At 41.3% G+C, this 27,891-nt stretch overlaps 2 protein-coding genes and 1 long non-coding RNA gene across 7 annotated transcripts in view; 2 read left to right on the top strand and 1 right to left on the bottom strand.

Moving 5' to 3' along the window:
* The first annotated feature begins 331 nt into the window (after positions 1-331).
* Positions 332-22,498, top strand: LOC116620119 (trichohyalin). Of its 4 annotated transcripts, none has more exons than XM_048731902.1 (11): positions 333-830; positions 3,095-5,141; positions 5,172-5,307; positions 10,460-10,843; positions 11,793-12,130; positions 13,895-13,943; positions 14,733-14,913; positions 15,584-15,747; positions 16,199-19,716; positions 20,246-20,291; positions 21,148-22,498. In XM_048731902.1, exons 1-11 carry the CDS (start codon positions 551-553, stop codon positions 21,442-21,444), a joined length of 7,440 nt encoding a protein of 2,479 aa, XP_048587859.1. In that variant the 5' UTR covers positions 333-550; the 3' UTR covers positions 21,445-22,498. The 4 variants fall into 4 exon arrangements, with proteins under 4 accessions (XP_032241589.2, XP_048587859.1, XP_032241588.2 ...); XM_032385699.2 differs by having other exon boundaries at positions 334-830; positions 3,095-5,307; positions 16,199-16,744; positions 17,087-19,716; XM_032385697.2 differs by having other exon boundaries at positions 3,095-5,307.
* LOC116620120 lies at positions 12,497-27,618 on the bottom strand. 2 transcript variants are annotated; one of them, XR_004297023.2, is made up of 4 exons: positions 27,493-27,618; positions 25,672-25,817; positions 25,085-25,200; positions 12,497-13,749 (listed from the first exon to the last, which is right to left on the bottom strand). It is a non-coding gene; the product is annotated as an uncharacterized LOC116620120 (long non-coding RNA). The 2 variants fall into 2 exon arrangements; XR_004297022.2 differs by having other exon boundaries at positions 25,085-25,204.
* Positions 27,454-27,891, top strand: part of LOC5515909 — a 30,566-nt gene continuing 30,128 nt past the window's right edge. The window contains exon 1 of the mRNA XM_001635979.3: positions 27,454-27,588. The gene's annotated coding sequence lies outside the window, so the exon portion shown is untranslated. The remainder of the gene's footprint in view (positions 27,589-27,891) is intronic.

A 27,891-nucleotide genomic window follows, 5' to 3' on the forward strand; every position in this document is an offset into this window, starting at 1 on the left:
ACACTTTGCAGTTACCAAAGCAACGTTGTCTTCAAGAAGGAACGAAAAGATGACGCCTTCGAGCGTACAGATCCACGCTATGTGTACCTGTGGCATCAACCATAATTAAAGTAGCACATAGAGCTTTTCCTATATCTAGTCCACAGACAATTTCTGTGACCTAACAGGAAACTTCGAAGCTGTCACGGCAGTTGTTTATAGAAGAAATCGAACTCAACCAATCGTAAACGGTCTAAACCATCAACAAAGCCTCCCATTGAATGGTTCGTCAAAGCGATTGAAAACCCTTGATCCCCAAAGAAACCGAATTAATTTGTATATATGAATTGTCCGAAGACGGGGCAATATACGGCACGAGAAGGATGATTTAGCATATACACGAGTTTCTATAATCAGGGAAGTCCCTTTCAACTGATTTGTACCCGTTCTTATTATTTTTTGACAAGCTGAATGGCTTCACCAACAGAGTTGCAGTTGCGAACAGCGATTTGGTGAATACTTGTAGCGCTAGAATATAAATTCTCTACACGAAGCAATAATATTTGTGAACATGGAGTGCAATTCAAACGCCGCGATTCCCGCCGAACTCAGACTTTGCACGTTTTGCAACAAACCCACAAACGGATATGAGAAATGGCTGTTCGCAAGGTCACAAGATAAGGGACCGTTTTTCCCGGTTCTCTCCGAGATTCGCGGTGACAGTGCGTGGTGTGATGATCTTGGCAGAGCTCTCGTCTGTGTCGCTTGCTTCCACCATCTTCTGCGACAGTGGAGTAGTTTTGAGCGACGAGGTATCCCTCTAAAGAAGAGGGATTACCTGCTTATTCCAGGTAAAGATCTGCTGATGCGATCACCTTACAAAACCACTTGCAACAAGCAAACTTCTAAACACAACATGCGGTAATTAGATGACTTCCGTTATACTTATCAGTTGCAATTATTCTTAACAAATGCTTTATTATTTTGGAGATTTTGAAATAATAGGTGGTGTAAGTTTGGAGGTTTCTTCAAGCGCGCCGGATAAGAAACAGTTTACCTTAAAAAGTATTTTAAAGTCCTTTTGCACTTACACTAACTCAAATGTTTGGATTCGTATGCGCGACAAAACTAGACAAATTGCATTCTGGACACTTATTCTATTTGAAACTCTGAACACAGATGAATTTCTGCTGCACTAAAAGCTTTAACACCTTTTGTCAACAAAAGGAAAATTATATACATTTTGAATTAATAAAGCTAGTCGCAAGTCGATCGCAACCTTATTGAAGTTATATTCAGGGATTTCTTGTAACCCATTAACTTAATAAAACGAGCATTTCTCAAATTGTGACCTAAGAATTGTCATCCACTAACTGTTTATTTTTCTTTTTCGAATTTCTCAAATAAATCTCCATGAATATATTTCTATCGCTCATATTTCACTTTTCAGCTTAGGTCCCTTGCTTGCAATTTATTTATGGCTGGTACAAAGAAATGGTCACATTATCTGTCTAAAGAGCTCATGTTTAATACACGGTGATTCGATTATTGCTAACCAGTCAGCTTCAATACTTAAGTAACAATGATCTATGGTATTATCTTTACTTCTTCATTTGACAGCAGGTCGTAACAGCACAGCAATGTCGTATTACCAATTCCCAACGAAAGTAGTCATCCGGGTAGCAGATTTAAATTTTTAACGTTAACAAAACTTAATGAATTTTCAGTATACATGACATACGATGATGTAAACCCAGAGCTGTGTGTAGAAGAAAAAATAAGAATAGATATAGAAATGGGATCTCCGCTTTTTTATTTAAAGCTGCAAAACTTGCTGATGCACAGCGATGCTTTTTGCACATGCGCACTAAACGTCGTTATCACACGTGATCTAGTTTACCAACCAAATTTTCGGAAACACTCTATGTTGTATATGATACAGGTAGTCTAAAACATTACATGCATTTTAAATACGCTTGGCTGACAGCCATGGTAATTAACATAAATTTCATCCTTTGAAAAGGAACTTCCTAAAGCCTATTAATTAATAATGAACTTAATTCTCCGTGAACGGCAACATGTTTTTACAACCCTAGGGTAACCTACCGCTCCACAACCTTTAGGATCTCTTTGTCACTTGAAAGCATTGGGATGGAGTTAAAGGCGAGAAGAAAATTACAGAATGCGACGTAAAAAGACATCGCTAAAGGACAGGGTTGGTTTTGCTGCATCACTCTATTAGCTTTTTGTGGTATAATTTATAAACAACCAGCTGAAGCTATTTGCCTTCCGGTTTTACATTAAGTTACAAAGTTTTACTAAAGTTAGTAGTTGCGTATCGCGTATAATAGTCCTGTTAGTCAGGTAGACTTAACAGCCCCTCCCCCCACTCTCTTTCCCTCTTCCCTATATTCCTGATCGTGTAATTGATCATAAACTGTTTTTGTAAACTGAATACCGCATATATCTCATAACCCACGAAGACCTCGGTCAGTCACTCTACCTACGCTTCAGGGAAACTTGTATACAGCAAGCTAGTACAAAAAGAGTGCGTCCTTTGGCCTTTTTTATTCATTGGTTTCAAAGATATGTTCATTTTTTACTGGAAACAAAAATTATATTAATTGTTGAGCGAGATCGAAGTAAAGACACACTCCTTTTTCTCCGTGTGGATGTTAAACGGGAAATATTACTAGCAAGTGGGGGTGCGTTCTTCTTAATCATTAGTTTTATAGACTTGTTCGTGTGTTTACCGCATAGAAGCATGTTATGAACTGGTGAATAGGTTATGATCAAAGCAAGCAAACTGCTCTATTTTTTTATGTAACGTGAATGTCAAACAAAGGAAAACCGGCTTACATGAGTTTATTTAAATGGAAAAAAATCCGTGCGCTTACAGGAGTGTACAGCTTTGACTTGGAATTGGCTCAAAGCTAGATAAGCAAGGAAAGGAGCTTATGGTACGGGGCATCATCAAATTTTGTTATTTGATTCGGACGGAAGTAATGAATACTGGATTACTTATCCAAAAGGGTGGACAGGATGTTGAACAAGTCTCAAAGAAGGAATGGCAGACCCTGATTGTACTAATAAATGAATTCTTGTTTATTTTCAGGGGAACGGGTGTCAAGCTTTCAATTACGCAAAGAAGACGAAATCAGGCACGAAGCGGAGCGTAAACTTCGTGAAATTCAGCAACAAGAAGAGAAAATCAAGCGAGACGCAGAGATTCGACTTGCATTGTACAGACAACGAGAACAGCGGATCAAGGAGGAGGCCCAGCGACGCATTCTTGAAGACAGGAGAGAAGTCGAGGAGATCGAACAACAGGCTGCTGAGCAACTCAAGGGACAGCAAGAGAAAGAGGAGGAGCTGAAACGTCTACTGGAACGACAACTCGAGGAAGAGAAAGAGAAGAAAGAGTACATCCGGAGAGAGGCTGAGAGGCTACTGCGTGAAGAGAGATTGATAGCAGAGCCTGGGAATAAGTCAACATCTATTTCGATCCAGTCCCCTCAAGGCTGGATTTTTGAAGATATCAATATTGATCCGGACGATCCCGAGTCCGTGGCCAAGATGCAGCGCCAGAGGACCATGGAATATGATGCCGAGTCGGGTTGCTATCGTAGGGTAGTGCCCTTAGACTTTGAAGATAAGCACATTGAGGATGTGGTCGCTACCAAAATAAGAAAAAGCGAGTCTGATGAACCACCATGGAGGCAACCAGAGACAAAAGAGAGAGGGTCACGGCCTGATGACCCATTGGAGGATGCCTTTGTGGAACGGGGAGGTGATAACAAGCCACCAGTTTATGTATCAGGAGGATTGATCAGGACAGAGTACAAGTTTAGCGTTTCGCAGGAAGCAACGGTAGAGTCCACGCCGGATAGCGAGTTCAACGATGATGATATTCGTAGAGCTGGTGAAGCTATGAAAGCGAAATTCCAGGAAGACAGACAGAGATTCCAGCAAGAGGGCGACGTTGAGGGAATCGTGTTTAGTGAGAAGTCTCCGAGTTCAACCGAGCGTCGTCGCTCTAGCGGAGGCGATACGGATATAAACGAGAAGAAAACCAGGTCTCTGTCACTAGAGAAGAGACTCAGAGGGATGGAGGAGCGAAGAGCGCGATTATTTGGTCGTAACCCGGAAAGTATGGAAAACAAAGAAAACATAGAGATTACTAAGTCTGAGAAAACACAAGAAGCTCCCGAGAATACAACAGAAAAGGATGATTCTAAGAAACGCTCAAGAAATAGATCGGAGCGTAATAAACGGCGTTTGGATGCAGAGATGATTGTGCCCAGAGTTTCAGGAGGCGAAGAAGATAACAGAACGTCACATGGTGTGAGAGGGACTGGGGATGTGATGGTTACAAAGAAAATCTCCGACCATCCAAGAGATAAAGAGAGCTCCAAGATGGGCACCTGGTGGTCGGACGAATACGAAGCCGGAGATATCACTTTTACCGTCAAAGAAACTTCCAAAGAGAAAGACAGTAATGTAGGAGAGGATTTGCTGACGTTTGATGATGTGGGAACCACACAGAGCGAACCTCAAGAGGAGAGCAGCGAGGAAAGCGAAGAGGAAGAAGAAGACGAGATAGCCAAGCGAAAGCTCGTGGAAGAGATGACGCTAACCACGGAAGAGCACCCTAAACAAGAGCTTCACATCACGCCTGAGTATTTCACAAAGAGCGAGCCCGACGATATTGTGTTCACTGTGAAAACCACGACGCAAACTAAAAATTACGACGTTCAAGAAAGTCCTGAAAGCTCTGACGAGGAGCCCCAAAATCGCAGCCGTGGAATTCTTCAACGAGAAGGATCGGCACCAGATAGCGAGTTTGACCCCAAACTTGTCGAGTGGGAGATAAAGAACGCGAAAAAAGACAAACCAGAGGTGACAAGCAAAGAAGATGAGCCTGCAAGGGAGCCTACAACCGGATCCAGCGGAGTTTCTGTAGAAATAAAAAGAGAGATCGAAGTCACAAGAAGAGAAGTACGGAAGAGACAGGATAAGGTGGACTCGGGAACAAAGCGGATCGACATCGAGATGAGTGTCTCTAAGCAGTATATCCCGGCCGTGGAGAGCGCGCCTTTGCATAGTACTCCAGCAGAGGATGGGGCAACAATAGAGCATGCATTGGAGAGCGCGCCAGTGAAGTATACACCAGTGGAGAGCGCGCCAGTGAAGTATACACCAGTGGAGAGCGCGCCAGTGAAGTATACACCAGTGGAGAGCGCGCCAGTGAAGTATACACCAGTGGAGAGCGCGCCAGTGAAGTATACACCAGTGGAGAGCGCGCCTGTCAACATGGAGATTGTAGAGGTGAGTTAAGGCGATAACAGCACGCTTATCTTATCACAAGGAAGTCTAAGCAAAAAAAAGTTTTATCGTGCAAGCGCGCGGTGGCATGCATGATATGCAAACTCTAGAACGTTAGCAACACACGAAATCGTCTCCACTATCGCATCGCAGCGGTGCATAATTGGAATGAAACCAAAACTTCCCAACGTTGTCTTTACATCAGACTAAAAAAAAGAAGTCTTTTTTTAATCTTAAAATAATCTGAATTTAAATGGTATAGTAAGAATTAAAGAAATTTGTGTTACGAATCGTTCACCCAGACATCGATTATTTATATATCGAGTTTTTTAACAAAAAAATCAATGTATCACAATATATGAATAATATGTTCTCGCTAGTTCTGGAGATTTCAGGACGGCTTGAATCAGTATAGTTTATAATCTTCCGTTTCGTTAGAATAATAGACTTTGCTTTGAAAGTTGTTAATTATTAACAGTAGAATGACTTTGATTTGTTAAGTGTGTTTCGAAAACTTTTATTTTACAAGGACAACTCGGCTTTCATCTCATCAGAACAAAAATAAATAGCGCTATCAACTGACTGAAGTGAACTTTAAAATCGGCATAGTATCCACTAAGTTACCTCAATGATACAATGCCAGTGTCTTGTTAATTAACTTGTTAAGTTAATGTTCTTTGTTAATGTGACGTGCAGCAAATCGCCAGTGGTGATAACCCCGATGGCTTCCAATCTCGCCCAATAAACCTTAAGAGTGGAAATGCAAACAAGTTTTGGCCCGATGAATAATGGAGGGTACGGTACTGCGATTAATAATGGAGGGTACGGTACTGCGATTAATAATGGAGGGTACGGTACTGCGATTAATAATGGAGGGTACGGTACTGCGATTAATAATGGAGGGTACGGTACTGCGCGAGGGTTAACCAGGCAGGTGCAGCGGCGCATCCCAGGGGTGCAATCAGTGCGCGAGGTAGAGAGGCGTCAAAACCTGCAATAATACAGTCCGGTCTAGCTCTTCGACTAGTGACAAGGAGTGCGGGAGTGTGTGCGTTTGGAGGTAGGCTAACATATAACGTACTGAAATTGAAATCATATTTATTTTTCATTTAGGGAGCTTTTGATCTTGCGCACGAAAAAGCAATAAGTTTCTTCAGTTTTGAAATCTGATTTTATTTATCGTTTTGATCTCTTTTTTTTTATCGAAAAATATCGTGACAATTTTAACAAGTTAAAACACTTTCTAGATAGTCATTTTTTGCCATTGTGTGGATGAGACATAATTTGCAGCGACCTAGACCTAGACTAGGACATGTCGGAAACGAACTATTTACTTTTATTTAAAAGCGATACCCCGAATTACTGGTTCACCTATTTTCTCTGATAAAAAGTAGAACTATAGCGTATATTCCCCCTGAAGGCGATGTTCCCGCTAGACCCTATACAAAGGGGGCATCATTTGCAACTCTCGAATGCTTTGGCTTGTATGTGCTACTTGTATGTGCTACGAGTTTATTCTCGGGCGAGTATCAGATCTAAATGCAGACTTTCCGTGCACAACTCGGCAAAGTCTTGATCTTTCTCCCGGCAGATTAGCATATTCAATACCACTGAAAGCCATCACACCAGGAGCTTCGCCTTTTACACCACATGCTAATTGCGCTCATTATGCCTCACCTTTTGATTGGCTGCGTAACGACCTACTCTTAAATATACAAACTTTTTTCGTCGTTCACCAAGCGATACTAACTATTGCTTATAAACGAGTTGATTCTTTTTTATATGAATCGCTGTTATATTCATTGCGATCGGCTGGGAGCCAGCATTTATGGCATGGAAAGTCGTTTAAAGACTTTAGTCGGTCTTTAATCCGAGTTAAGTGCGTCCCACTCGTAGAAGAGTTGACGACTTCCTTCGGCGTCTTTCGGAATGAGTGTTCCGGTGACCGTACTTGTTCGCAGGTTTAGTCTGCTGGTAAGTTCCTAATTTTGCAACGGTCATCAGTAATACGCCTTCGTTTTCAGTCCATATCAAAAGTATCGAATTGATGCAAGCATTTGTTTTGGTTCATCCAGGTTAGAATGCCCACTGGGACATTGTCCAACTTCTAGAAGGCTATGAAGTCTTAACTAAACTTATTTTTATACAATGAGTATACTAGTCATGGCGTAACAGACTCACAATATCAACGCGACCGTATTATTTATTCAGCTGATTCTTGAGACTGTTGTTATTAAGGATATGCAACTTATGTATTGACACTACAAAAATGTCCTATAAGTAGCTAGAATATTGAACAACTAATTTTTTATGTTGAAAACTGATAATATGAAGTCTAGAAATTAAAGATTTTCACTTTGGATTAAAAGGATTTGGCTTAAATGTTTTTTTAAAGAACGAATTGTATCTACTAAACGTAAAACTTTGTATACTTACTTTATAACCTTTATTTATTTTTGGTTCATATATGTTAAATCAACCGACTAAATTCTCACGTGGATTTCGATGAAGTATTTTTTATATTTTTATAAGAATGAAAAACTTATATTTTTAGGTTCAAAAAGGTTCTTTTATTATTTTGGTTATATAATAGGTTTTTTAAAAATGTTAAAGTGTGGATTCAGCGAAATATTTTTAGGAACGAGAGGTCCTCGTAAAAAAATGTGAAACATTTTGAAAACATTGTGAAAGATTTTTGAAAAAATTGTGAAAGGTTCGAAAAGCTTCTCTAATTATCTTGAAATTCGAAGTGTTTTAATTCTTTCATGGATTCAGCGAATAAGGCTGTTATCATTTAGTGTTTTATACTTTCGTGGATTCAGCGATTAAGGCTGTTACCATTTAGTGTTTTATACGTTCATGGATTTAGCGAATAAGGCTGTTATCATTTAGTGTTTTATACGTTCATGGATTCAGCGAATAAGGCTGTTATCATTTAGTGTTTTATACGTTCATGGATTCAGCGAATAAGGCTGTTATCATTTAGTGTTTTATACTTTCATGGATTCAGCGAATGAGGCTGTTATCCTTCAGTTTGCACCTGTCCCGTGGAAGATTTTTTTAAAGTTTGAGTCTTTTATTTCACATCACTTTACTGAGCCAATAGATTCAATTCTCACACCTCTCCGCTATGGAAACGTCAGTTAAATAGGTAGCTTTGCTATTGAGATAATTAAGACGTGTTGATCGCGTCGTTTATTTTCGGGGACAGCTTTATTTTTGTCTGATGAATATCGTCTTGTTTAGAAAGCCCAGTGAGTATACCATCAAAAATCTCATCAGGGTAAATTTCTAGATGTTAAAATACTTATTGTTTTGCATTAGCGAGTTAGATTAATTTTATCCACTCGGGGAATTTGAACGAAACTAGATAATGTTTGCTTGTAACGCATAGTTTTTTTCATAAGGAAAAACGGAGAATATATTTATTTATGTTACACCGACTCACTAAGGGTGTGTGAAAACGAACTGGTGTTGCTATTGAGAAGTGTCTAGTAACTGCCTACAAACCTGCTGAGCTGATAATCTTGACTGCAGACGATCCATGTAGTTGTTTGTTTACATCTGTTTTTGGCCAAAAGCATAGTATTTTTGTCAATTGCATTAGGTTCATGATGTCGCTGAATTGATTGCATTGCGTTATATTAGTTCATGAGAAGCTGTGCAAAGGATCCCTAGATACAACACGTTATAGCCATGGATGCCTGTGCAAGTCATCCCAAGGTGCATATTGCTCGGCGCATTTTTTTTCTGGGCATGGCTTATATATAGGCTCTAAAAAGGAAAAAAAAAGATAGGCCCTAGGCACTGCTGTTTTCAACTTATGTGGTTAGGTTTTGTTAGAGCAAGGCACGGTGTGCAAGCAGTCCATAGTTACAGATTGCGCGGAGTAATAGGTAGTCCGTAAGTAAAGCCTCCATGGAACGATTTGTCATAACGATGTGACTGTACATAGCTCACTGTGCAGGTAGTCAGTCGGTACAGCTTGCAGTGTTGTAAAGCGTGCAGTGCGGTGCGTTTGCAACTTGTGTTGTGCAGTGTGCGTTAGTGCATGGCTCACTGTGGAGACTGTCCCTAGGTACAACTTGTGTGGTGCAGTGTGTTGGTACATGTCTCACTGTGTAGGTGGTCCCTGGGTACAACTTGTGTGGTGCAGTGTGTTGGTACATGTCTCACTGTGAAGGTGGTCCCTAGGTACAGCTTGTGTGGTGCAGTGTGTTAGTGCATGGCTCACTGTGCAGGTGGTCCCTAGGTACAGCTTGTGTGGTGCAGTGTGTTAGTGCATGGCTCACTGTGCAGGTGGTCCCTAGGTACTGCTTGTGTGGTGCAGTGTGTTAGTGCATGGCTAACTGTGCAGGTGGTCCCTAGGTACTGCTTGTGAGTTCCAGTGTGTTAGTGCATGGCTCACTGTGCAGGAGGTCCCTAGGTACAGCTTGTGTGGTGCAGTGTGTTAGTGCATGGCTCACTGTGCAGGTGGTCCCTAGGTACTGCTTGTGTGGTGCAGTGTGTTAGTGCATGGCTCACTGTGCAGGTGGTCCCTAGGTACTGCTTGTGTGGTGCAGTGTGTCGGTGCATGGCTCACTGTGTAGGTGGTCCCTAGGTACAGCTTGTGTGGTGCAGTGTGTTAGTGCATCGCTCACTGTGAAGGTGGTCCCTAGGTAGAGCTTGTGTGGCGCAGTGTGTTAGTGCATGGCTCACTGTGCAGGTGGTCCCTAGGTACAGCTTGTGTGGTGCAGTGTGTTAGTGCATGGCTCACTGTGCAGGTGGTCCCTAGGTACTGCTTGTGTGGTGTAGTGTGTCGGTGCATGGCTCACTGTGCAGGTGGTCCCTAGGTACAGCTTGTGTGATGCAGTGTGTTAGTGCATGGCTCACTGTGAAGGTGGTCCCTAGGTACAGCTTGTGTGGTGCAGTGTGTCAGTGCATGGCTCACTCTGTAGGTGGTCCCTAGGTACAGCTTGTGTGATGCAGTGTGTCGGTGCATGGCTCACTGTGGAGGTGGTCCCTAGGTACAGCTTGTGTGGTGCATGGCTCACTGTGCATCATGAATGTTGCGACAGAGACAGTTTCCAATCTTGAGGCAGTTTCTAGATTCAACTTATACAAGTTCATTGCTAGATAAATGTTTAGGAATCTAACTCATTTTTTCCTTTCTTAGTCGGAACAGGAGGAAAGCATACGATCCACGCAACCGCTCATCTCCCAGCTCCAAGATAACAAGTCAATAAACGAAGAACGCAAAAGAAAGAGACAAGAAATGGAAGAGAAGAAACGACGCATCATGGAGAACCAGAAGCGCGCAAGTCTGCGCAGAGGAAACGGCAGCGAGGACGACAGACAATCGTCTCCAGAGCCCACATTGAATCGAGGGCCGCCGTCACATGATGAGTTCGCCGCCGAGGACTTGAAGGAGAAGAGGCGCTCCCTGCTTCTCATGTGGGAAGCAAAGGCAGAGAGTAATGGGATTGATGAGCCACGCCCCTACAAGGAGCCTGAAGTCTTCGGGTATACCCTCAACAACGCCGTGGAGTCTCAGCCCGAGGTTAGATACACAATAGTTCTCCATCAACGCTGTGGCTGTTACTATTCATAGTTCTAGTAGTAATACTGTTGTTCTATTAAGATAGCAATCGTTATAATGATCGTTTATTTGAGCTTATGATGATGTTGATACTTTTCCATGTTAGATACTGCAGCAAAGGAAAAAATAAATGTTTATTTTTTTTTACCTTTTAATATTTTTTATTTAGAATTAAAACGTTTTGCGCTGCCTATTGATATAGGCTTTGTAAATAGGAGGCCTTTTGTTCATTTCGACATGTTTTTATTTCAAATAGAAAAGCATTAAAAGTCTTTTATTTTTCGAAAGTAAGGCCATATCAATTAGCTAAACGGAACACTTTCCCGGGAACCTGTTTATTTGCCCATACAAGTTTCGCAAGGCCACAATAGAAGATAAACTTGATTTAACCGGAAATGTGGTTGAGTGCACCCAGACAATCAGGAATCTATTCCAGCCTCCTCAAGTAATAGCGACAGACTGTACTGAACTATAATTTGATTTATGTAACTAAAATTAGGATGGATAATATCAAGACGGTTCTAGAATTATTATGAGGCGACCTATCGCCTTTCTTTATGATAAAGTTTACTTTCCCACAAAAAACCTGCTCATTTTAATTCAAATATTCTTAATATGAATTTCTGTCCTTGTGATGACAATGGAAGCCTCCGGCAATTCTATTGTTTTACATTGTTTGTCTGAAGTCGGGAATTCTTTGGCCCGGTCCCTTTTCTTTTTCCATGCGCGAGGGTAAATGAGCTAGTCATTGAAAGTCGCATTAGCTGAAGAGGAATGTGTGACAGACCCACTTCAATGCGCATGTCCCATCAGCACTTTGCGAACTCCGTACTGGTCTTTGCAGTCTTGCACACTTCTGGAGCTTATCCCGAATCGCTTGCTCACTTCACTGTCTTCTGTTATTCTTCAGCTGGGGCAGAACCGTTCGGAGAATATTGTAGATTATCGCACGATGGATGTCGATGACGATAATGACGAAGCTCGCACTCCTTTCGTGGATGTCGACGAGCACCATAAGCTGAACGATGAAGAACTGCGCTGGGAGAGCGCTGGACAGTTCCAGCCGAGCAAACTCAAGTCCATGTTTCACGAAATGGATTCAGAAGAGCCTGCAACTATCGAGTACACAGTCGTGCGAAGGACTAAGACAACAGAGACGCAAAAGAACTGGGGAGGCCAACCAGAGGTTAATCGGAACAACTACGAGACTGAAGACGTTATGAGCGCACCTCTGCAAGAGGACGAAGGGTAAGTCGTATCTAAATGATAAACAATGCGATTTCGTAGTTTCCTGGATTCGCCTTGGGTGACTGGTAGGAATTATTACAATCCTTTGTAAATTGTACAAATGGCATAATAACATTCAGCGTAAAGTATGCGCGCACTCAAGTGTAGAAAATGTGTGGATTAAATGTTGACAGATCTTATGACGATTTAGTTCGAAATGTTTGAATTAAGAAAAAAGAGACCTAAATTAAAGCACTTGCAAATGGGACAGACTAATGGTTTATCTTATGGCTTGTCTGAAGTTACTTCATCCCCTTCATGGAATCATTTCACGATGCATACAATTCTAGACTTGTGTGTCACAACATTGCAATTTAAACGAGTTGATGTGCTTCTTAGACGGCCTTTTTAATCCATACTCTACAATTCACTGAATTCCTACAATCTGTTTTTAAGTGAATAATTATTTCTTTTCTGCCTAACATCGTCGGGTATTTTGTTATTCGAACTGTTCTGTCTATCAACACGTCGCCGTTGGTTTCACTGAAGAGACGATTATTTGACAGATGGTCGCGGGAGTAAAAACCTCTTCCGGAATATTGGCACTAAAACGCTTTAGCAAACATTAAAAAGACCTGAAAATATAAACTTCGGTTCCCTTGGACTTTATGTTCGGTAAACAACTCATTTTATGGTTTCAGGAAAGTTATTTGCCTTGGAATAATTTAAGCGATGCAATTACAACTGAATGAATAATTGTTTTGCTCAAACTCATACTCTAACGATAGACCGAGCTATGGAAACCGGTTGCTATGGGCCCTAGGGAATAACTTTTGCTGCCATTAATTTATCAAATGCTTGGAAGCGCTGTTATATGCGTGTGATTATTGCTTATTGGTTTGCATTAGGGGTAAACATTTCCCCATGCACGACACTCGACGCGCTTCCAGGCCCGTGCATGTATCCACTTCTTCTTAGAACACCTTGACCAGATGATCTAGATGCGCATATAAATGCACTCATGTGACAATTTACTACAATTATGAGCCCTCTTTGCTGCAATCCTGGAGATCGGTGCTATATCCTAGCTTAGAGGGCCGTGTTTGCTTTTGAAGCTTTTAATACCAAGAGCCATTGTTTTCGGTCATACTGTCAAAGCTGATTAAAATCACCTACCCTCTCGAGATAGGCTATTCGCAGCTATCTGACTTCTTATCTTCTTAAGAAATTATTTATTACCTTCTGGTGGACCACGCAAAGATCAATTAGCATCAAATCTGTTTTTCCAGATTAATTATTCGTGAATTAGACCAAATACCTTACCGTTACTGTGCTACATACCACTACATAGCTTGCAAATCCGTAAGAAATTATGCAAAGAAAAAATCTTGACATTTAATTTTTTGCCTTTGTAGCATTGCAGATTTATCAAGTGTTTTGTATAACCGGTGTTCTAGTTTCCTTTTAGTGGCTCTTCTACTTTCCTCTTAGTGGTTTGTTTCAGTTGTGATTAACGCCTATAAAAGGGTCTGTAACAACCACATAATTGTTGTGTCGTGAGGATTGCATTACCTTTCTAATGAACCACTCATGTTGTCATCACTCTATTCTTGGTGTGTCGTGTCTTGAAAGCATGGATCCTGAAACAGCAAAAAAGTTTGGCCTTAGACCATTCAATGTTGTTTATGTTAACAATGTTGTTCACAAGTTTGAAGACAAGTAAGAACGTTTAAAACTGACATCAGTCTAGAATTTATGTTAATGTATTTTTATGTTTTGTTTCAGTTTTGTGATTGAAAGCACTACAACTGAAGAAGTTCGCAGTGAACCAAAGGTGAGCCAAAAGCATCAACTGTAAGTTTTCTAGAGGGGAGATTCACAATAGATTAGCCCCCCCCCCCCCCCATACTCAAAAATAAAAGGAATCCCCCTTCCTTCCCTTTCACCTGTGACAAAGCTGGAATGTATGTTATGTGCTATGGGAAAGGGGGTTGTTCTAACAAAACAAAAGTTTAGGGTTTTAGGGCGTGGTGAATAAATATTTCATTTTTTTTAGGCTGCAAAACTGAATGCTTACAGGGGAAGCAGCTCAAATCTTCAATTATATCACCTTTTTCAACCTAACTGGAAAGCTCCCACTCCTATTTGGTCGCAACAATATAATGACCATAATAACTAGACTGTGTTATTTAAAAGTGACATCCACCCTACGTATGATGCATCTGTTTTCCCTCCAAAAAAATAGAATTCAATTATTATCTTAATCGAAAAAATTTAATCTCGAAAGTGGCTTCACTTTTTCTATATGTCTACAGTTAAAATATTGAAGAAAATGTCTATAAATTACGTTTATTATTTAGGGATTTTTTTTTTTACTAAAGTAAAAAACCACAAAACTCAAAGCATTCTGGGAAGGCCACTATGGGGGCCATGTTCCTTTCATATCATCATAAAATGAAAAAAATGTACAAAAAGCCCAAATAGTCGTGTTCGTGAACCAGAAGAGAGCAGAGGGCAGACTCTGAAGAAGTCTTATACTCTTGGCAGAGTCGAATTCCAGTTTTTGGTGCATCATAATATGAAAAATAAGAATGATAACACTATTTTGCTTTGGTATCCGTAGCCACTGTGGGATGAGTCAGATGCCCAGGGTGCTGTTGATGACTCAGATGATGACGCAGTTGATGGTCACAAGCCCCATGTTGATGTAGACGAGTCTCATTTCCTGACTCAAGAGGAGCGAATGTGGGACGGATGGACTGGCCAGGGCAACCCACGCAAACTCAAGTCATCACTATTTGAAGGTAAGGACAAGCCATATAACATGACTGCAGCTAGTCTTTTTGTATAGGGGGGGGGGGAGGTCGGGCAGGCCTCATTACTGGTGGGCAGAGGCGCCATTTTCTTTCACGTGTTCTTTGGAAAATTCCGGCTCTATACGGGCAGCTGCCTCCGTGGCAAAAGATTCGCTCTGTCTAGTGTGACACGCCTTTGTATTAGAGATATTGTTATGTGAGTAAATGAAATAATTGCTTGATATAGAGAGTTGTTCAATTTTATTATAATAAGATTACTTTGAGAATAATTTTGATATGATCGCCTTGAACGCATGAAAAAGTGATTACACGACTGGGGTGATTTCATTGTCACGATCTCAATTTGAAGACGTTTCCAAGTCATCTTCCCGACCGCATGTACACTAGTTACTTTCTGAGCGATTGAAAGGATCGGCGCGATAACATGGAAACCAGGCTATAGGATAAGTGTAGTTTTACGCTATATTTACTTTCGTGCTTATCTTTACCATGTATTCTAGCTGAGAGCGAACTACAGAGATTTTCACGATGGTCTTTAAATAAAAGATACCAAAAGGCGTATTATTGTATTGGTTGTTGTTTTATTAGCAGTTACTGTACGTAATAAGCTGAAATGCATATCATGTTGGTGTTGTATTTATTCTTATCATCTTTTCAGGTTTCCAGATAGATCAATCCTCCGACTCAACTCAAAAGATAAAGAAAGGGGAATCGAGCAAATATGAAGTAATTACTAAAATGCAGCGATCCGACTCGAAGAAGAAACTTCTTGTACCCACTAAACTGGAGGTTGAAGTCTCCGAGCAGAAAATCGATGAGGAGGTAGGTTTCATTCAGAGACCATTCGACCAGACAATAGTCCACTCATGTACACGTTGCAAAAGCTATGTTATCTATATTTTACGACTCGAGCACTTATGCCTATACTATTGGAAACATGTAAATAATGCATATGCCACAAATCAGCTGATTAAATGCTTATTACCGGCATTACCAAATTTGACAAAAATGTCTAATTTTTCGCGTGAGCGACGCGTTGTCTATTGCATTATTTCCTCAATCTGCTATTAGCGATAAGTTTTTGCTAAGTTATACGAACTCCTTACTTTTTTATGGAATTGATTTTACTGACTCAATCTCGTGTAATTCTATTTTGAATCTAGTATCAATTAGAATGTTTGCATACAGACGTGACTCACTTCTCAACCTTTTGATAATTTGATAATATGTCCATTTGGACATAAAGTGACACGCATGGTTTGTCTATTTTCAGGAGAACGAGCCCAGAGCCTGCGTTAACAAACTGGATAAGCCTGTGTTAATGGAGAAGGACGTGGAAGAGGAACGCAGACGCCTGGAAGAGGAGAGAAGACTTTGTGAGAAAGAGGAGATGGAAAGGGAGAGAGAAGCTGAACGCAGACGCATCGAGCGCGAAAGCATGGAACAAGACCAAGAGCCAGAAGAAGTTATCGACGATGAATACGAAGCAAGGGTGCGATCCCAGAGGGTCGGAAAGATCAACAGCAGCATGTTTGAGCAGTTTCAGAGGAACGGCGAACCCGAGTCGACATCTGTGCCTCGTACAAGAATTAAATCCCGCGAGGAGCCCGGGAAACTTTTCAAAGATCGAGAAGTCGTTACCGAGACGACAGAAGTCTGCAGTGTCAATACGGTAGAGTCTTCGCCATTTGATGAGCCAGAAGTCAATGGGATGGAACCGGCGGAGGAGGAAATCTACGAGCGGAGGATTCGTGATAAGGCGGTCGGAAAGCTAGACCTAGGGCTATTCGCAAGGACAGAAAATGAGGACACTGATCAGGTAAACCAGGACGTTTCCTCTGTGAGAAATGTCAAAAAGCTAGATTTGAGTCGCTTTTCCTTTACAAGTGATAATGAACAGCAGCTGAAACCGCTAGTCCCTAAGGGGGCTCCTAAAAAAGATAACCCACTTGAAGAAGTGGACGATCGTAAACTAAAACGCGCACAAGAGGAAAAAGAATGGGATGAGGCATTCCGCGAGGAGCGCGAGCAGATAGAACTTATGAAACGCGCCCAGGATGCCGAACTGGACGTTGATATTGTTAACAATAATGATGTTGATACTAACAATTGTGAACTTAGTAGGAATGTAGGAAAGCTGGACAATAATCTGTTCTCTAAGTTCCAGCAAAGTAAGGAGGAGGAAGTTCCAGTCAAAAAAGAGGTGTACAAGAGGGAAGTGAAGAGGGAGGCACCACCACAACCAGAACAGGACGTCATCGTGATGCATGCGCAGACACAGGTGGAGTCTACCCCAATTGAGTACGATTACAACACTGACGAGTACGAAATAAAAAGGCAGAGCGTTGGAAAGCTGAAGATCGACTGGATGGCCAAGGCGCAGGAACAAGAGGCGCAATTAGTTGAGCAGAAACGACGAGAAAATGAAGCGGAGCGGATTAGAGCTGAGAAAGAGGAAATGGAACGGCTGAAGAGAGAACAGAGGGCCGAGCAAGAACAAGACGTGTTTGATGGGAGAACAGATGAGAGAACAATTTTTGTGAAAAGATTGTCCAAGGAGTCCATGTCCCAATTTGAGCAAGAGGAACCTACACGTCAGAGCCCGAGTCCGCGTCGGAAGATATCACCAGCACTGAAGGAGGAGAAGAGACAAGAGCGGCGATTGGCGAGAAAGGAAAGTCGCACAAAAATGTACGAGGAAGATGAGGGGTTCATCATTGAAGAGAAAACAAGCACAATTGTGGAGAGTAAACCCGAGGGGATATTGTACGAAGAACCAAAGAAAGAGGTTGGGCGAATAAGGAGCGATTTATACGTCAGAGATAATTCTGAGGAAAGTGACAGTAAGAAGAGGTCGATGGAGCAAGAACGCGCGAAGCAAGAGCTGGAAGAAATTCAGCGGCTGCGAGATGAGGAGGCGAGAAGGAAGAAGAGCGATTCATCTGACGACGAGGATGGCGCGCCCATAACAGATAAACCACAAAGTGTAAACAAACTTGACCTGTCACAATTCAGACAATTCCAGAAAGAACCCGAGCCCGAACCAGTACCACGAAAGCTTTCCGTTAAACGTCAGCAACATGTTTCACCGCCGAAAGAGGAACAGTCTGAAGAGGTATTGGTGACTATTGAGACGAGACAGGAAGTTGAGAGTGCCCCGCCCCAAGAGTTCGAGACCTGGAGAGATGACACCCTTGAGAAAGAAAGAGAAGAGGCCATGTCGTATGATGAGCGAATTAAAAAGGTTCAGAAACTTGATGTAAACAAGATAATTCAGCAGAGACAAGAAGAAGAGCGGGAAAGTCAGCGTAAAGCAAGATTACTTGAGGAACAGCGGTTACTGGAAGAGAGAGCAGAGATGGAGCGAGCAAAAAGAGAATTGGAAGAACGCAAAGCGGCACGTTACCATGAACCTCAAGAAGAAGAAGAGGATGAGGAAGACGCGGTGAACGTCTCGCCAGAAAAGCCGCAGAACGTTCGAAAACTTGACCTTTCGCAATTCTCAAAATTTCAGAGAGCAGCAGAGCCTACTCCACAAAAACCACCGCGTAAAATCTCACAAAAAGAGACCCCGCCTAAAGAGGATCGGCAAGTGTTAGAAACGGAGATTATCACGATTGAAACCAGACATGAGGTAGAAAGTGCACCCCCGGTTGGCCCTGAAAGTATCGACATGATTGAGAAGGAGAGAGAGGAGGCGTTGTCCTATGATGAGAAGATTAAAAAGGAGGTGAAACCTCTTGATGTACAAAAGATCATCAAGCAAAGACAAGAGGAGCAAAGGGAAAGCCAGAGGAGGGCGAGGCTGCTAGAGGAGCAGAGATTGCGGGAAGAGAGAGAGGAAATGGAGCGTGCAAGACGCGAACTAGAGGAGAAAAACAGACTTGCAGAACGGGAAAACCTAAACATGGAGTATTCAGAAAACGAGCGTGCAATGGAATCGGATAAATTCCAAAATGTGAACCGTCTTGATCTCTCGCAGTTTTCGCAGTACCAGAAGAACGGGAAGGAGGAGGCTGTCTCACGCCCCGCTGGCAAGCAACGTCCGAAAAATGAGATCACAGCTTCGATAGAAAACGGACAAAGCACTGATGAAGACATCGTTGTTACGATGGAAACGCGACAAGAAGTCGAGAGCACACCCCCAGGAAAGATCGACATAATCGAGAAAGAAAGAGAGGAGGCATTTTATTACGACGAGAAGATAAAGAAAGAGGTGAAACCCCTTGACGTCCAGAAAATCATCCAGCAAAGACATGAAGAGCAGAGGGAAAGCCAGAGGCGGGCGAGATTGTTAGAGGAACAAAGATTGCGGGAGGAGAGAGAGGAAATGGAGCGTGCGAAGGAAGAGTTAAAAAGATCAAGACAGCATCAGGAAATTTCTGCCCCTGAACCAGAACGGACAGCGTCAGAGTCAAGCGACAGTGTTAAGGATTCTCCGAGAACCCGGGGCTCGTCCTCCGAGGTAATCCAAGTATCCAGCGTTACAGAAGTCGAATCGGAAGCTCCTATATCATATGAGAATGAAGAACGCCCGACGCCGCAGAAGGAAACTAAATCTGTCGGTCGCCTGAACTTGGAGATGTACTCGGAAGCATTTAGCAAGGAGGCGAAAGAAGCGGAGCGAAGGAAGAGGGAGCTGGAGAGGCAGAGGGCGCTGAGGGAGCGTGAGGAAATGGAACAGCTGCGGCGAGAACAGGAGGCGCAGAGCAGAGTCCTGCACGAGCCAATCGAGACAACACAGGACAAGGGTGAACGTGTTCCAGTTAACGGCCAAGAATCTTCTGCCCGGTAGGTAACCTTGTTGGTGCGGGATTCCAAATTTAGGTACCTTGAAATACAACGACGGTACTAAGGCGAAGTTCAATTATTATATTATTTCCAATCATTCGCATAAGCACAACAATTACCTATAAACTCTGTTGTCTGTCTGTTGTCATAAAAATATATTTTCATAAAAATATATTTATATTGAGCGCCAAGTGCAAAATTATATTTCCGATCATGCCTTCCTAGCCGTCGCAGTCTTCGCATCATAGGTGTTGACTTATTCCACGTTTACAGTAGCTGCGAAACATTTTTGGGGCTGGAATAACTGGCCCATGCCCTTGATTGCGACCATATTTTGTAATTTTTTAATCATTTTAAAATCACTGAAAAGCCCATGTATCCATGGTCTAAATGCATGCCAATATAAAAACGTTAAAAAATACACTTTAAAAAACCACTAAGAAAATGCCATATGATAACGTAATAAGTTATTGTTATGCTAAAGTTTAAGTGTAATTAAAGTCATTGCTTGTGGTAACTTTCATTGAAGGATTAATGAGCAGGAAAGGGGAGGTGTGGAATCCTCTACAGTCCAGGTACGTGAGAATGTGTTGCACATTTTAAACACCTGTAAACACTTAGCACTTATACGTAATATTACCCATGCGTAAAACACAAATCACAGCACTTCTATACGGTAACTTATGACGTTGTCATGTAAATTCATACGTAAACAAACATCACAGCATGGCCAAGATCTTCGTAAAAGCGATGACATGGCTCGTACGTGAACAAATGCTATCTTACCATCTTGCATGGGTACCGAATAGCCCATTCGCGAAATGCGAACATTGTTAACCAATTTACTATACCTAACTGTAAAATACATTGACTGAAGGCGGGCATAGTAAACCGACGTACTTAACTGTACTTAAAAACCTACTCGTGTTATGCGGGCACTGTAAACCAAAAACACTGTAAACTAACAAACCTGCAGCGCGGGCACTGTACACCGAAAAAACCTGCAACGCACGGGCACTGTACACCGAAAAACCTGCAACGCGGACACTAAAAACCATCCGTGTGTTACTGCTAACACACAACTTACTAAAAAGAAACTACTCTGTCGCTTTCATTGAATAACCTCATAACGACGAGGTCTAAATCAATTGCTAAACCTATTTATTCGACCACGCCCGCACCTATTCTTGCACATCTACAGACTTGTCTTTTAACGAACACCAGAGGCAAGGAGCACTATCGGAGCACTATCCGAGCACTCTGTTTTAATTGCTGATGGAGCACGACAAGAGGATACATCACACCACGAGCTTGAGGTGTTTGACCGCGATGCACTCCGTCGCACCGAATCTGCAATACTTGGTCCATTTTCGCAGCGATATTTCAATTTTATATCATCTTAACATCAGCATTTTTACTGTTATTTTATAGAACGCCCGCATCCCAGATGAAGGAAAGCCAACTCCAAAGCGTCTAGACTTGAGTAAGTTCTCCCTATTCGAGCCTGGCGAACCGGTCGTCGTCCGACAGAAGGGCGATCGCAACGCTAGGCCTGTCAGCACTGGTGGAGCCGAGCTACAGATGTGGCAGGATGATACGATGGTACGACGGAGAGAGAAACCCGCCGAGGGACGCAGAGCAAGGCCCAAGAGTATAGCAGGGACCACACTGCAGTCCGAGAGCGCCATCAGTGCTGCCAGGGAGAAGAGGGTGTTTATCATCGACTAGATTAGGTTAAATAGGAAAGCTGCACTTTCGCAATTAATAAACTGGTGTAAACAGCGCTAGTATTGGGGGAGAATGCCTGTATTTGAGGAGGTATGTCATAAGATTCTCGTGGCTACTGCTTGATACCAACTAGAGGGAAACACAAAAGCTGGTCTGAGGAATCCACATAAATCGTTAAGGCTCTTTAGGTCATCAACCTAATATATTTTAAATATTATAATCTCTTCCTTAGCGGGGACACGCGGGGAAACCTGCATGAACAAACAAAGTCGCGTAACTGATGACATAGTCCCTTTAAAGATAGGTGATCCGAATTTGGGTGGCGCGTTGTTTTGTAGGCTGTCAAACCCTGTGTCAATGATATGTTTATTATTTTTCAAAATGATTTGAGATTTAAAAAAAAATACGCAACCTCTCATGCGAGTTGGACCAACGGACATTAAAACCGGTGTCCAACCAAAAATTCAGATAGGTATATAAGTCAGCAACTACTGATCGATTTAATTTTGTGATAAGGTATAGATGTTTTCGCTGAGTGGCTTTCTATACATTAACTACAAGTATTCGGTAATTTGTGTATCGGTATTTTTGTTTATAAATAAGCACACGCCCAAGTTTGTTACCATTAGTATTAGATGTAACCGCTACCTTTGACATGGTATATGATATGAATTCGCCAATAATTGGAATCGAGACATAGTCATTGGATAAATTTAATATTTCCAGTGATTTGAAAGCAATCGGTAGTACTTATAGATAGAAATACAATTCTAGGGAGCACGTAGTAAAAAAATTGAATGCTCCGTTAATCAAAAAAATGTGAACAAAGTCCAAGATAATCTACTTTTCAAATGCTGGAAAAATATTTTGACACCATTTCTTTTGAATTCGTAGGTTTTTGTAATTAACTTGCATGCTCTAAAGATAAATCAATGTTTTCACCAAACTCGCGTTTGCCAAGTTTCATAGTTTGACTAATCCAATCATAATCAAACGCAGTATTTTTACTGTCACAGGCATGCGTATACGGAATAAATAATTTTCATTATCCAAAGTGTCTCTGTCATCTGTTAGTGTCTATTAATCCTTGTCGTAGCCTGCGCTGCATCATGGATCACTATGCTGAGAGGCACATGAATAGGATGCTACTAATTTACAAGCTTGTTTTTGTTTTTAATTTACGCATATTTGTCATTTATTTGATACCCTAAAGCACTACGGGCAACGATACATGGATTCTCGCGTGTAATCTTATTTAAATAGGTGTGTCTCACCGGATTGCAAATTATGGCAATACACGAATTAAAAATCGAATGAATTCACAATTCCCAGTATATATACCTATTTCAAAAGACGTTGTCAGTGCAAAACGGCAAATGGCGATTGGCAAATGGCAGTTTTAGGACCGAAAGGAACCATGGGTCTCATTAAATTTCTACTAAATGCTGAAGAATATAAATAAATCAAACAATTATCCATTAAAGATCATCAATGTATGTCTCGGACATTGCTAGACTTTATTTAACACCTTTAATTTTACGAATGATTAGTACCCAGAAGCACCGTTCGGGCTTAGAACTGCCATTCACTATTTGACATTCGCCATTTGCACTGACAACCTTTTTTGAAATAGGTGTACAGTCGAACCTTTATTAAGCGGCCCTCTATTGAGCGGTCACCCTCTATTCAACGGTCATTTTCCAATGTCCCGAATTTTCCCCCTTATGTTTACTGTAAATTTGACCTCTATTGAGCGGTCACCTCTATTAAGCGGACGCGGTCACCAAAGGAGGGTCCCAATTGGTTGATTTCATTGTTTTTCACCTCTATTAAACGGTCATCATCAATATTTGTCAGCATGACAACAGATAGTGCACGTAATATTTCGTCATATTTTTAACTGTCCAATCTAATTACTATGGCTAATCGTCTTGTGAGACTTGTGTGGTCTTGTGCGGATCAGTCAAATTCCTCGATTACCAATTTCCGCTTTAGCCAGCTAGAAGAAAAACTGTCACCTTCAAATCTGTATTCACAAGGAATCTCGAGTCCATAGCCACCACCTCTGTTCACCCACTTCCCTTTGACTACGACTTTCTCACAGTTCGTAGGTCTCTTGAGATATTTGGTAACCCACGTTGACATCAGTTTGGGGATATGCCTCATAACTTTGTAATCGTCAACTAGAGTATTCGGGTGACCGTCTCCATCCATCACCGTTTTGTCGGCTTTTTCTCTTACGATTACAACAGCATTCGGATCCTTTATGTTAGTTGGTTCCCGCATAAGTTTGTAAACATCTTCTAGTGCTGGTTCCCACTCAGTCATGTATTCATGGTATCCCCGAATGAATGCAACTGGGTCAGATTTGTGAGTTTTTGGGTACGGCAACGCACTGCGAGTTTTTGATTCGACTTCCAAAATCGCGCAAACGCTTAATGACGGATATCGACGGAAACGACGCGTGTAACATCACCTTAACGCACTCATTTACTTTACATAACGCCAGCGAAAGTAGCTCATGCCCATAGAATTGGGCAAAGCCACAAGAGCCGTATAGGCAAAAACAAACTGACTAGGCGGTTTCAAACATTTCTGGATCAAATTGGAATGCACCAGGCCCCGTCTTAGGGCTAACATGATTGTTACTGTTGTTTATTATAATAAAAAGTTCTTACGTATAATTACAGCCCGATTTACGCTAATTCAGGGGCGAAAATAGCGAAGCCTCTATTAAGCGGTCAACCTCTATTAAGCGGTCACTAAGCTTAGTCCCGGGGGTGACCGCTTAATAGAGGTTCGACTGTATATACAAAATTGACTCCACACAATAGGCCATTCCAGCTATAAGCATGCGCGCGCCCTCACCATGGAAACCTACCTCAACTACCAGAATGCAGCGCGCGCTTTTTTAAATGGACCTGCGGTATAAAATATACATGTTGTGCGGGGGCGCCCAGGGGCTGCACCTGCGGTATAAAATATACATGTTGTGCGGGGGCGCCCAGGGGCTGCACCTGCGGTATAAAAGGCCGTGCCCATGGGCGGATGGCGATTCACTCAAACCGTCAAGTAGTGCAGGTCTCTACCCACTTTCTTTCGTATGTGTCATAAACACTGAAAATTATCGAAGAAATAATAGGAACATAATACATTGAATACCCTACACACCTTCTACAAAATATCCCCGACCTTTTTGTGGTGAAATATAAATATAAATGATTTTATTTTGAATTTTCGCGCGCGAAAAAATGCCGGGTTTTTGCAAAGGTCACCTTGACCTAAACAATGCACACGATTTCTGCGCAGTCGAGAGATTTGAAATCAAACTTTGTTGAAAGAAGACATTCTCTTACTTTCTGGCTCGAATGTTTTTTCTCTGCCCTCTTATTTTCATCCGAAAACCTATCAAAGTGAATTCATCTTTTGGCGAAGTACTCTGGTAAACAACAACATAAGCCCTTGTGTCAAAATTGTGAGGAATGGAGAGTGCAGTTTGATATTAGAGTTGTTCGTTGGGTTTTGCCCTGAATGAATTATTTTGAAAGATCACTCAACTTTTATGGAATCCATCATAGTCCACTGCATCAAGGAACTATAGAAAGAAACTATTAAAATCTAATATTTTTAATGAGCTTACCTTCGCATGGTGATGAAGAAAAGGGTTGTTGATAAGCTAAAACGAGGACTTTCCTAAAACACGCGGGAAAGCAAATGACGCTTTATTGACTTCTCCAAGACCTGTACACTCGATATCTAGCTTGAAAGGGAAGGAAAAAGAAGATTAAAAAGGCAAAGAAGCAAGTCATACTTGATGATGAGTTGATTAATTGTGTCTTGTGAAATCTTGTTGCTCTATTTGTGGTTCCGGTTGATTCAAAAGTTGTCAATAATTCCCTCAAAAGCACGGCATATTCTTATCAAATCCCCTCTTACATTTTATAGCATATTAAGGAAGTCCTTTTTCGTAGTTTTGATAGAAGTCCGCAAGTGAATGTACTGTATTTCACCAGAATATCCGCGCACATAAGTGATTCCGAGAGATAAAATGGCTCTTTTTTACCAACTTTTCATTCATTTTACCGGCTATTTTAGTATTTTGAGATATCATTAGGTCGCATTTTTATGTTATTTGGGACTGGTGATTATTATTCTTTGATAATACGATGTCTTTTTTGTGTTTTTTTTTTTCATTTATTTTCAGAGAAAATCGAAAATAATACTTACGTTGATGCTAGAGGAACTTCACAGCTCGGAGGTCTACTGACGAATAAACTCACTTTGCCCATGGGCACGCGCCAGCGCGCTGCATGCCGGTAATTGAGGTAGGTTCCCATGGTGAGTGGTGTGCGCATGCTTATAGCTGGAATGGCCTATTGATTTATCCAAAATCATGAAAAAACAAATAATAAAGTTAACAGACAATAATCATTTGACACTAGTACTTTACTTGTGCAGAATATTCTTCTCAACTGCCAACTTTGTAAGAACTCTTACAAATTACCCCAGTACATACATTTTATTTAGCCAAACCATTTCGGCTCTCACGTGTTAGTTGTTAGGTAAAGACCGCTTCGTGTGACCCGTCTTCTCCTGATCATAACCCTCTAAAAGCCCACTTAATAACAATAAACCGCTTTGTCTTCTTCACAATAGCCGGTAGAGACACAAATTGCGTTTGACTGAGCTGTCAGCAATGAACTATAACCTCATTATGGTTGGATGCACATGTAGTAATACCCGTGAGAAAGAAGAACGTAGGCATAATATAGCGAAAAAAGTATGAAATCGTTTGAAGGCTGAGACGAGTAATTACGAGGGCGTAGATATAACATATGCTGCCAACAGACGATGCGTCCAACTAGAGAACGCAGCACAGGAGGAGTTTGGAAGCTGGACTATTAACAGTGGCAACAAAAACAACAAATCCCCTCCAATATTTAGCACCCTCCTCTTTAACAACCACAACTAACAATAATAACAACAGGTTAAAGAAGACATTTTAAATTGGTTTCTAACTGATAGATGGGAATATCGGTAGCCCTAGATCCAAGGAAAACAACATTGAGATTGGTAAAGGAATCAATCTGATGCAATACGACAGATTGGCATAACAGCAAATAATGTGGTATTAGCTATAAGCGAATGAAAAGATCTCCACAAACTCATATTTTAGGCTGTAAGAAGGTTTTTTTCCCAAAACTTATTTGATTTAATTCAGCAGTGAAAGCTTCCCTATGCATCACTTTGTTTTATTTATTCTATTTTGATATTTTTAAAAATGAAATCGATAAAAAAAAACACACTAATAAAGGGTTTGGTAATGATTGCATTACCAAATATGGTAACAAAATGTACTAAAAGTAACGGCAGGGTTTCTTTGGTCGCTGAACAACAAGGGCAAACGGATCGATGTACAATCAGGACAGCGGTAAGGTCAACATTAATCTATACTGTTTGTTGTTGAATTTAAGAGACTTATCTATAAGGGCTATATTTTTCCATAACCATAGCTTATTAGCGTGATTTGAATGGATTTCAGTTGAGTCCACTGAAATAAAAAAAGCTATCAGCCAAGTCAACTCATAGAAACGTATATGTAAACAAAACTGGCCGAAAACAAACAAACAACAACTGGCTAACACACACCCACATGTTTATCTCCTTCAAATATAAATCTTTAAAAAACTGTCTTTATATTTTTCCTAACATCTACAACGTTCTTTCAGGGTAGTGTATGTCCTGGTTTCGCAAAAAGTGACCAAAACCTCACTCACTTCTATTTATCTATTTGGTTTGCTGTCTACCATAGTCGCTGTGCACCGATCGCAGAAGAATCTTCCACGAATTCTACAAAGCACTACAAGGGCCTCAGTGCGACTCATTGTGACGGCATTTGGCATGACGGGCAGCTCTTGCGTGAGTTGGCCTCTGGAAGACTCTACTTATTTCTAATTGACTGCTCTTTTGGCGAAACTAATACATTCTTTTGTTCCAGCTAAAGCCCCGCCCACACTGTTTGGTCGCATTATACGTCGTATAACTTACTAAAAGTCTCCAGAACTATTCCGATGTTTTGCTTGGCTTTTTGCTCCATCCGTCTGACGGCCATCGAGATCCGGCCGTGATTTGCAACCTGAAAACGTAAGTAAAATCGAGACAACGAAATGCATTTATAGTTATAAATAATAGCGATATAGTATCAGCTACTCTCATCTGTGCAATTCTACCATCGAGTTTAAGAATATAAAGTATTGTAGCTGCAAGTGTTATTCAATATTTTATAATAATAATATAATCATCAAATACTCGGTCATATAAATGATTAGTTTAAGGTTTAACTATCATCTCTTTTCTGTTAAGTCATATGTAGTGATTAAAGAAAACTACATCGTCACGTAATACAATAATCATTCCATACAAAACGAAGAAATATTTTTTAGCGGT

Source organism: Nematostella vectensis, chromosome 1 (genome assembly GCF_932526225.1).
Source record: "Nematostella vectensis chromosome 1, jaNemVect1.1, whole genome shotgun sequence".
Lineage (NCBI taxonomy): Eukaryota > Metazoa > Cnidaria > Anthozoa > Actiniaria > Edwardsiidae > Nematostella > Nematostella vectensis.